We start from the raw sequence: 11771 nt of genomic DNA, 5'->3' as shown, positions 1-11771 counted from the left end.
GCGCGCTTTTTTTTTTATTATTTTTGACATTTTGGAAAGGAGTGAGAGTGGCACAGGAATAGGATTGAGTGCGTGCGTGAAAGAGTGCGTGTATGCAGTGTTGCATTTATAAAAAATATGTTAAAAAATAAATAATTGGCGAAGACAATAATCAAAAAGCCACATGCACTAATTAGCTTATAATAAAAGCAACACAATCTCACTGCCTACTACTTTTGTCACTTCCATTTGAAAACCCCACAAGATGACCCCCATAGATGCCGTGCAACAGATCCAGAAATTTCTCCAGACTTATGTAAAATAAATAAAAGACTTGGTAAGGTTATATAAGTATAACTATATAAACACTGAATTGTAAATAATAAAATGTTTTGTAATAATCATATTTAATTGTATATATAACAAATTATCAACATCTACACAAGTCTACACAAGATATAAGATATTATTAAATAAGCTATTAGTTCATAGGTATAGCTCAGCAATATTTTATTTACATTTTATTTACATAAAAATATAACATTACACTCAATAAGTATCTACTTACAAGATATTCTCGCTTCGACGATTGGAGACAGCCCGGTCCCTGTGGCAAGCACCACTCCTATTTATAAGAAAGTAGTGGGGCGTGCCAATGCGACCACGTGTAACAATTGCAGATCTCTTATTTGAAAAACACAGAATTAAATGTCCAATAAATTGTTACTATAATTTAAAAAACATTATTGACTATATGTTTAATAACAGTAAATAAGTTATTACATAATTTCCATTAAACAAAGTACAATTTTGATAAAAATCATCTCTGAAATATTAAAGCTAAAAGTCAAATAAAGCCAAAATTAATATGACATCTGATAACTACTATTAAAATTTGTTTTGTTATATTTATGTAACTTTACAAGTTAACACTTATTTACTTCGGGGAATGACTGACTTTGAAAACCAGCTGAAGATGTCAAAGGAGCCAGCATCACTTAACAAGCTCTGGGAAGACTACAGTAAGTTTAAGAGTGATGTCCGTGATATCATGCAGCTTCTCCAACCACAGCTTGAAGAGTTAGTCAGATCCGTGGACAACATTGAGATGAGGCACCGGAGAAAATGTTTACTTTTTGGAAACATAAAGGAAGCTGATCATGGCGAAAATGAAGATGCTGCTGCAGTAATCTCTACGATCCTGGGGGGAAGGTTTCGTATGGAGGGGATCTCTTCTACTTCGTTTGAAGCGTGCCATAGGTTGGGATCAAAGAGTAATAGCCGTCCCAGGCCAATTCTAGTGAGTTTCGTTTGTCCCACCAAAAAGACCACTGTATGGCGTAAATAGACAACCCTCAAAGGTACGTCGATAGTGGTTTCAGAGTTCCTCACTCGTCGTAGGCAGGCCCTCTTCACTGAGGCTCGAAAGCGATTTGGCATGACCAAGTGCTGGACGTATGATGGATCCATTTTCATTAAGCCACCCTCGGCGAAGCCCATCAGTATAAACGCACTGGAAGATCTGGATCATGCCGTTAAAGCATTTGCGGAGACTGTACCCGCTGCTTCTTCTGCTGGGACTGGAGTGGCTATAACGCAACATCGCCAACATTCCTCTAAAACGTGCGAGGTTGCAGATGGGTCTGGTGACGGGCAGCGGCGAGCAAGACGAGCGGCGACCAAAAATAAGTAGGAAATTACTTAAATTATTAAATTTTTCCTTGTAAGGTAGTTAATTAATTGAGTTTTGTTTAGTTTGTTTACATTGAAACTTCGTCGTTCGCAGATACCTAGTTCGTCCTTATTGTTGATTGTCACGGTCTGTCAGTGTCATTTTGAATGACATTGACATTTTAGTTTTACTCTTAAACTGATATACGTGACTTACTTTTTTGTGTAAACCGGCGGCAGACCAATGCTGATAATTTTGATTATTTTTTTTTTAATTAGTTTTAAATAAGTACTTCTTTTATTTATTCATATTTATAATATTATAACACTATTATGGATGATTCGTTTCATAGTGCTTGTAGTGATAATGACTCCACATTTCACGACACTGATTGACTTCACACTCTTTTAAGTAATGACTTGTTACCTGTCAGAAAGTATTTTAATGTATGCCATAGAAATGCACGGGGAGTAAGGGGGAGAACGGAATTAACATCTTTCCGGCCCCAACAGTCAACCTCACCTGCTCGCACGGACAAAATACTTTTCATCCGCGGCGGTTTTTCTCGGAAGACCGCGGTGCTCCCTGCTAGACAACGGACGAGGCAATGGCGACCGAGCAGTGGCGGTATAACCACACACCCAACCAATGGTTGGAAAAGGTTGCAGGAGCCTGCGGGATTAAATAACCCCAAAAGACTGGTGCAGAAGGCAAGGGGAAACCACTGCAACTATTTTCCCGAGAAAATTGTCATGGAAGTAAATACACAAGAGGTGCTTTTGCCATGCAACCCGCTTAGCAACCGGCGCCGTGCTGCGTCCGGGGCGCGCGGTGAGAAATGGACTACCGGCCTTGCAGAAGTAGGAAACCAGGCTTCTCATGGAAAATCTGTTACTGGAACATCAGTTAAGCTTCGTAAAATCCAAAAGATAGGAACCTGGAACGTTCGAGGCTTGCTACAACCAGGAAAACTGGACATTGTGAGACGAGAGGTGACCCGGTGTGGCTTGAGCATTTGCGGATTGAGCGAAACTCACTGGAAAAACAACGGTCACTTCGTTACTGGTACCCACACCGTCTACTGCTCTGGAAATGAAAGTGAGAGCCAAAATGGAGTTGCTTTGCTTATTCCAAAACATCTAAATAATTGCGTACTTGGTTACGAACCGGTAAGCGATCGCATAGTCTCTATGAAACTCAAAGCTCTACCTGTCAACTTGAACATCGTGCAAATATATGCCCCTACTAGCCGATCTACAGAGCAAGATATTGAGAGGTTCTATACTCAGTTGCAGATTACCATTGAAAAAATACCCAACAGAGAGCTACTTATTATTTTGAGTGATTTTAATGCAAAAATTGGTACTAACGCCCGACAACACAGTGACTCAGTAGGGAATTTTGGACTTGGTATGAGAAATGAGAGAGGTGAGAGATTTATGCAGTTCGCAGATGAAAACAACCTGGTAGTGGCCAACAGTCTATTCCAGCACCATCCTCGTAGATTGTATACTTGGACATCGCCTACTGGACATCGCAATCAGATAGACTACATCCTTATCCAATCGCGTTGGCATACATCCATCCTCAATGCGCACACAATGCCCGGTGCCTGCTGCGGCTCGGATCATGAACTTTTAATGATGAAAATGCGATTAAAACTCAAATCTGCCAGAACTCCTTGTAAACAAAAAAGGATTGAAGTCACAGATATAGAGAAATTCACTTTCACCATCGAGAATAAGTGGACGGAATAGCTAGAAACAAAACGCGGTACGCCAAACCCAAACGTCATGTGGGAAAAGGCCAAACAGCTTATCCAGCAGGCAGCAACAGAGTCTAAAACGCAATCAAAGGCGCACAAGCGGCAACACTGGATGACCTAAGGTACTCTTGCTCTTGTTGAAGAGAGACGTCGGAAGAAAGCTCAGGGAGCAGACATGAGGACTATTAACAAACTGTCTGCTGAAGTCCAAGCAGCATGTAGACGAGACCACAACAACTACCGTCATGCCATCTGTCACGAAATCGAGTCTCATGCTGGAAGACACGAATCGAAAGACATGTACCACAAAATTCGGGTTATCACTAAAACCTTACCATCTAAAACCTGGGCTATAGAAAACAGCGATAATCGTGTGGTAACAGAACTGGTTGAAATCTCCGAAACATGGAAAGGCTACTGTCAGTCGTTATTCCAGGACCCGCACTGACGCGATTTCCCGAGTACTGTCCCTAATACTGAGGATCTGGACCGGACATTCTCCTGTCTGAGGTTAGAGCTGCAATAAAACATCTCAAAAACGGGAAAGCCACTGGAAGAGATGCCATTCCCATAGAAACCATAAAAGCTCTAGGAGAGTATGGTGATGAAATTTTTCACGCCATCTGTAATGAAGTATGGCGGACGGGAAATTGGCCCGATGAATGGACTCACACCATATTTACCCCCTTACACAAGAAAGGTTCCACAAAGAAATGTAACAACTACCGCCTTATTGCTTTGATACCACACGCCAGCAAAATTTTGTTACATATCCTTAACGATCGTCTCAAAACATACCTGGGTGAATTGCGCAAGCACAAGAATTACACGGCAAACGTGAAAACGGTAGTGAGGAATGGTGCTTTATGATTTTTCATATTTTTCCTTAATGAAGTTTGTACTCCTCTACCATGGCAAAAAAAATCATCGAGTTACGGCATCTATTACATGCCAAAAAAAATGACAAAGTGTCACTTTATCATGACGGTGACCTGTCCCGCACCCAATTTTGCTCATAAAATATCTTATCCTGCAAATACGATATTTTTTTTGGATTGAAATCGATTTTAGTTTCATTTAATAATGTATTTCCTATCAACAAAAACTATTTTTGTTTGTTTATCTTCCTTCTCATAGATTTGACAGGCATTCAACTTTTGTCCCGAAAAAAATTATCATTTCAAAGGACATTAAGTTTTAGCAGTAAAACTCCGTCAATATTGCGTTGTTGCGCCCCCCTTACCTTTCCTCGCCTCAGATTAGTCCGGCTTGAGCTCTCGGCGCCTATGCACGCGTTACAACGTGTTGTGATTTCCCGCCAAAAAAGTAAGTGTATCATTTCTGTGATATGGGGTCAAAAAAAATTTCATTTCGGTAGCTGTTATAACTTGTGTTACATTAATTTGATTTATTTCAAAATTGTGCATTAAATACGCTGTAAGTATGGTTTTGTTTAAATAGTTTTGAAATTTTGATACAGACATTATTTCAGAGTTATTGTCAAATTGACATCTGTTTTATCATCTCAGTGTTATCATTTCAGCGGATTCGGTGGACTGTAATACTGATAACAGTCCACCGGAATGAAATGTATCTCCGAAATGATAAATCCGTTAAAAGTTTTAGAGATCCTCGAGATATTTTTTTAAACTTACCTTGCTAGATACTTTTATGTGTAGGTAGGTAGTCGTTTCGCGAAAAAACACAATCTTTTATAATCCATATATCAATCATACCTATATTGATGAATTTTAAAAAAAAAAACACTCATTAGATCAGTTTATTGATTAGTTCAGATCTACATATATTTTAATTTTATGATGTTGTATTTTTAACATCATTGAACTTCTCCATTGCGAGAGAGCTAATGTAAATGCATGGTATATTTGAAGGTATATTAGGGAAACTAGGTATGTACAGCGTGTATATGTTTTTGTGTGTGAAAGTAAGTAAAAAGGAACTGTGTTTCTTTTTATTTTAGGATGCCTCGGCCAAGAACACAGACTAGAGAAGAAAGGTTAGAAAAAAGAAGGTTGTACGAAAGAAGGAGAAAAGAAAGAATAAAGAGCAATGCAGAGACACGCGAAGAGTTTCTGAAAAAAGATAGAGAAAGATATGCAAGAAAGAAAGCAGCAGGATTAATTGTTTCAAGGCATCAAATGAACAAGACCAAATTAAGAAACTTAAGAAGAAGAAACAACATAAGTGCTGCCGCTTATTACCAAAGAAAAAAAAAAAGAGCCACTACGGCTCCTACGGCTACTCGTGCAAACTCTCTAGTTGGAACAGTTCAAGATCATCCAGAACAATCTTCAACAAATCAAATTGGTGAGGATATTAATAATCCTGGACTCAGCACTTCCTGTCAAGATTCACCTTCTTCGACTGCAAGACCTGCCCGTTGCAATACTTTGAGGCACAGCTTACGATTGAACAGTAGAAGTAGCATCAGTACGAATATCCAACCTCAACATACAGCGACTACAACCTCTCGTCCTATATACACAAGCAGTCCACGACAAACCCCGCTCTCAAGGCATCGAAATTTTGTAGACAATAATAATCCTGGTCCAAGTACTTCACGACAAGACTACCCATCTTCATCTCTAAGACCTACTCGTTGCAGCATGATACGGCGCTGCTTGCGGATGAACAGTGATAGTTCCGTCAGTTCCGATGTTCAACATCATATTTACGACAACGTAGTAACTACCACTCCTTGTGTACTACCAAGTAGCGCACAACGAATACCATCTCCATCAAATCTGAGTAGTATTGAGTCAACACTTTGCCCCAACAGCCCTGTGTCAGAATCGTCAATTACATCTGTAGAATTAAGGCGAGCGCTTAAAGATAAATTCCGCATATATCAAAGAACTAAAAATAAGCTAATAACAGAATTACAAAATAAATTATTACAGGTCTCTCGGGAAAAAGAAATGCTCAAAAAAAGGTGTAATAGACTACAAAGCAGTTATATAAATTTGAAAAAAAATACGCAAAAAGTAGAAAAAAAAACAGAAGTAGTTATTAAATCTGATAAGAAAAAAAAACAATATCTCACGAGGGTTGTAACATTTTTAGAAGACGATGAAAATTCAACAATTTGTCCTGGCAAAAATGACACTATATCAAGACATGGCTTAAAAAAACAAAAGAGACTAATGACAGACACACTTAAAAATTTACACTTGAAATATCTAAAATCAGGCGAACCACCGATAAGCTATTCAACATTTTCAAGACTGAAACCTTTCTGGATTATTCAACCAAATGTGAATGCACGAAACACATGTTTATGTGAAAAGCATGAAAATATGAAACTTTTGATTGAATCGATGAAAAGAAATCGCCTGATCAAAGAAAACACAATATCCGACGTTTTAAACAGCCTATGTTGTAGTAAAGATAACATCGATTGTCTGCAAAGAACATGCTCGAACTGTAAAAGTAGACTCATTGATTACCAAGAGTTTGATAATGGAGTACACGTAACGTATTGGAATTGGGAGAAGAACAAAAGTACATACACCAAAAATAGTGTAGAGAAATCTGCTATTAAAGTTGAAAAGGTAAGACACTGGGTAAAACCTCTAGATCTGATTAAAAAATTTGAAAACAGCCTGAAAGCATTCCTTCAACATTGCCTTAATAATAAAAACCAAAACCAAGCTTTTAAGACTTTAAAAGAAAATATGACTACAGAAGACTGCATTATACAAATAGATTTTAGTGAAAATTATACCACTAAATATGGATCCGAAATTCAGTCTCTTCATTTTGGTGGCAGCAGAAAACAATTTACGTTACACACTGCTGTAATTTATTTTAAACTGAACAATGAAACTTGCAAAACTCAATCTTTTTGTACTGTAAGTACATCATTAAGGCATGATGCTGCAGCAGTCTGGGCGCATCTTGTTCCTATTTTGCGTGAAATTGAAATAACTGCGCCTCTAGTCCGCAATCTTTACATTATTTCTGACTCTCCGTCTGCCCAATACCGGAATAAAAAGATATTATACATAATATCACAACTGTCTTCCTATTGTCCAATGCTGACCCACATAGTATGGAACTATTGCGAGTGCGGCCATGGAAAAAGCGCAGCAGACGGAGTGGGTGGGGTGTTAAAGAGAACGCTGGATAAACAGGTCGCATATCAACATGATATTACCAATATTGAAGTACTAGTACAAAACTTAAAGTCTTTTGTTCAAGGCGTGAAAATCGAAGTAGTTGAAGATTATCAAATAACAGAAAAAGACTGGCTTTTGCCCAAAGACTTGAAAACGTTTGCGGGAACTATGAAAGTTCACCAAGTGGTTTGGTCTAAAGAGTCGGGGAACCGTTTGGCACTTCGTCATCTATCCTGTGTTGAAAGAGAATGCCTAAATAAAATCGTAATGTGCCCTCACGGCAAACATTTAGGTTTTCATGATTTAACTGAGACTCAATTACCTACTTTTGTAAATACTACAAATATGGCACAGCTGCGTCCAATACAACTAACAGAGAAGTTGGTACTACGTCCCAAACCATCCAAAGAAAAGAAACATCCAAAGAAAAGAAGTAGTATTATAACTGAACTATCAATACACTCGATCCAAAACATTGACATATCAGTTCTTAAGCCCTCAACATCCAAATCTCCCGTTGGAATGAATAATCAAAAAGAAGAAACTGGACAGGAATCATCAATGATCCCCAAATCACTACTGGAAAAGTATGAAAACTTCATTGAATTCAACACTCCCTCGTGTTCATTTTTTGATAACCCTGATACTGCATTACTTGAAAAGTATGAACAAAGTAACAGTGACAGTGAACAGGAAATCAAAACTAAAGTCAAGAGGAGACCAGTAAAAAGATTATCATCGTCTTCATCGACTTCAGATTTGAATATTTTTGATTGAACTGTTGATTTGATTTTTTAAAGTAAGTAGTTATTCGTTGGTTTCGTTTTTTGTTTTTTTAAGTACTCGACTTGTTTAATGCACGAATGAGCCTGATTTCAAATGCATATTCCCACTTAAATACAAGCTTGCTAATGTGTGGGCTATCTTTCTTAAAGTGTGGTAAAACTTGTAGCAACCCATTGGATCATTCGTGCGTGAATATTTATACTTGTGATATTTGCTATGTTCCTATTAAGTAGTAAGTTAAACTAATGGAGAATTATAGTATACTTAATTATAATGAAGAAGTGTTATCATGTGATAATAAAAAAAAAAACATTTGTTTACTATATATCTAGTTAAGAACCAATATATACATATTTAAAGTCATAAAAAGAGGCTGATTAGCGAATTAGAGACATAAGTTACATCTACGTACCTACTTAAAAATACTGTTTTATTAAGGCTTATAGTTTGCAATAATAAGTATTTAGGCAGAAAAAAACTGCATTCCTTTTTTTTTATTAGATACTATACTGTATTGTTATTAGTGATTTAAGATAACGTGATCTCAATTAAAAGGGTTTTAAAGTACTTAGCTCGTCTGATATAATTAGATGTTTTATAATGTTTCTTATCAAAAAATATAAGAGTTGATTTGTTTAATATAGAAGTTTTACTTATAAAATACTAAATCCCACTTATCACCTTTAACTACTTGCTACATTTGACCGGGTTAAGAGTCACGAGGGTACGTATCTGCCTTATTCCGTAAAGAAACTGTTAATTCGATGAACTCTCCAGTGTGTAACCTTTCTGTTTTTTTTTTAATTTTAACTTCTTATAACATTTTTATACCTAAACGAAGTTCTTTACCTGCTCCATATTTTGGTGTTAAGGCGCTGTGGCAAGCAAAACTAGCGCCACCAATGAAAAAAAAAATCATATCTCAGTAAGTAATGAATATCAAAAATGTACAACACCCGAATACTAAATTAATACGCGCTTTATTTTTTAAACATACTAGGAAAACTGTATGTCATTGTTTTGAGCAACAGTTTTCATCAAAGGAAAAAACGGCCGCTTTTAGCAATAATGCTTTTTGTTTCTCAACACAATGAAACAAAGTTTTCTTATTATTTCTAAAAAACAATGCATAATATGATTATAATACTTTAGTGTTCGGGTGTTGTACATTTTTGATATTCGTACTAGTTACTGACATATTATTTTTTTTCATTGGCAGCACTAGTTTTGCTTGCCACAACGCCTTAATGCAGGTAGTAAAATAAATATTAGCACGCTTTTATTATGGTCGAGCTGTAGGTAACTAAGTGTGTAATAAAATCTAAGAAGCTTAATTATAGCAAACTTCATTATTTACTAAAAATATCACAGTTACTAAAATGACTTTAAAAAAAATTAAACGTGCCTAAAATTAGTCACAGTTATTTGAGTAAAGAAACAATGAGAATAGTCTCAAAGAAAGATATTATAACAACAACTAACTGTATCTTCTTTAACTAAGAATATGAAAACCGAACTTAAAATATTACGGAACCCTTGTTCCGCAGCACGGTTGTTCTTAGCCGTATCATTTCAGTGGGTTTATTTCATTTCGGTGCACATTTAAATCATTTCGGTGGGTAATTTTCATTTCGGTGGGCTTTTATTATCATTTCGATGGATACTTATCATTTCAGTGGACACTTAAAAATTCAACCTTAAATATATCTGCAAGTTTCGATGATATTTGATGACCATTCACGCATATGTTATAAAATAGCTTAAAGTTTTATTTATTATCAAAAAATTGTAGAATAGCATTGAAATAAAAAATCTCACCGAAATGACAAAAAAAAATCACTTGTTGAAATCCACCCACCTATCTAACTCGGGAACAGATTTTGATTGTTCGCCAGATCATCGAAAAAGCGGACTTCTCAAAAGCATTTGACTCGGTGAAATGGCCTGTGTTATGGGACACACTATTGCAAATGGGCACGCCTTTACATCTAGTCCACCTTTTAAGACGGCTATACGAGGATGGAACAGCCTCTGTGCGCACAGAAGACGTCTTGTCAGGAAACTTTCGCCCTAGTACCGGAGTACGCCAGGGATGCATAATATCACCGCTCTTGTTCAATGTATACACTGAGTTAATAATGCGCATCACTCTAGAGGATTGGACAGACGGTGTGAAAATTGGTGGATACAAAATTGCCAATCTACGTTATGCTGATGACACCACTCTCTTTGCAACTAGTACCCAACACATGGAAGATCTACTTCAGAAAATGGAACGTGTTGGCCTCGAGTTCGGTCTGAAAATAAATCGCAGCAAGACGAAGATGATGGTTGTGGATCGCGCTAACAGTAATTCGCCAGAAGTAACTAGAATCGCGAACTGTGACGTGGTCCAATCGTACACTTACCTTGGCGCTCTGATTTCGAATAACGGTGGATGTATCGACGAGATAAAGCGACGAATGGCAATCACAAGATCGGCAATGGACAGAATGAGAAAAGTATGGAGGAATCGTAGCATCACTAAGACCACAAAGACCAGACTGGTGCGCACGCTTATTTTCCCCATATTTTTGTATGCTGCTGAAACGTGGACATTGCGAGAAGTGGAAAGAAAAAAGATAGACGCCCTAGAGATGTGGTGCTGGAGGAGAATGCTTGGTGTGTCTTGGACAGAGTTCCGCACTAACGTCTCGATACTCCAAGAGCTCGGTATTAAGCAGCGACTATTTCCCTTAGTACAATCTCGCATTTTGTCATTCTTTGGACACGTTACAAGGAGAGGCAACCGATCCATAGAACGGCTTGTTGTCCAGGGTAAAGTGTCACCCATGCGATGGACCGACCAAATAAAGTCTGTCATTGGCGGTTCACTTAACGAGTGCAGCAGGATGACTTCCATCAGGGAGAAATGGCGTGACATCGTAAGGCGCACATTGGCGCCCGCCTCCAACACTACATGATGACCACGACTACTCTGTCAAGAGTGACACGACTAAGAAGAAGATAGAAATGCACAAAGTGTACCAGCGCATTATTCAAGTCTTCTGGATCTTGCGTCCGTAGAACACCTTGACGCAATTCTTATTTCTGAAACTTGGATTAAATCTAGTTTAAACTCCTCCTTCTTTACAGTTCCAGGGTTTATATTAATTAGGAATGATCGAGGTATTGGTCGAGGCGGTGGTGTGGCCATATACCTACGTAGCCATTTTCCTTATAAATTACTGAGCAAATCCACTTTATCGCACTCTGCATCCCCGGCGTACCTCTTTTTAGAAGTGGATGTAAATCGGGTAAAATTGTTTCTTGGTGTTTTTACTCTGCCCCCAATGTTTCTCGTGTTGATCTCTACTCTTGCTTCAAATCAGCCTTGGAGCCTTTTGTTTCCTTTTACTCTCATTTTTTATTGCTCGGTGATTTCAATAAT

The 11771-nt window shown here is 37.7% G+C and overlaps 1 protein-coding gene and 2 pseudogenes across 1 annotated transcript; all 3 read left to right on the top strand.

The window, feature by feature from the left end:
* Window positions 1-928: 928 nt before the first annotated feature.
* LOC132904178 (uncharacterized) lies at window positions 929-1672 on the top strand (annotated as a pseudogene).
* Window positions 1673-2361: 689 nt separating this feature from the next.
* Window positions 2362-11407, top strand: LOC132904177 (uncharacterized; annotated as a pseudogene).
* LOC132904258 (uncharacterized) lies at window positions 4269-9142 on the top strand. Its single transcript, XM_060954185.1, has 2 exons — window positions 4269-4742; window positions 5398-9142. Exon 2 carries the CDS (start codon window positions 5399-5401, stop codon window positions 8330-8332), a length of 2934 nt encoding a protein of 977 aa, XP_060810168.1. The 5' UTR covers window positions 4269-4742; window position 5398; the 3' UTR covers window positions 8333-9142.
* Window positions 11408-11771: the final 364 nt, after the last annotated feature.

This window comes from Amyelois transitella, chromosome W, assembly GCF_032362555.1.
Source record: "Amyelois transitella isolate CPQ chromosome W, ilAmyTran1.1, whole genome shotgun sequence".
Classification (NCBI taxonomy): Eukaryota; Metazoa; Arthropoda; class Insecta; order Lepidoptera; family Pyralidae; genus Amyelois; species Amyelois transitella.
Note: the sequence above shows the minus strand (reverse complement) of the source record. Positions and strands in the feature narration are given on the sequence as shown.

Excerpts from the sequence above, each read along its gene's own strand:
- LOC132904258 (XM_060954185.1), top strand. The coding sequence starts at position 5,399 with ATGCCTCGGCCAAGAACACAGACTAGAGAAGAAAGGTTAGAAAAAAGA.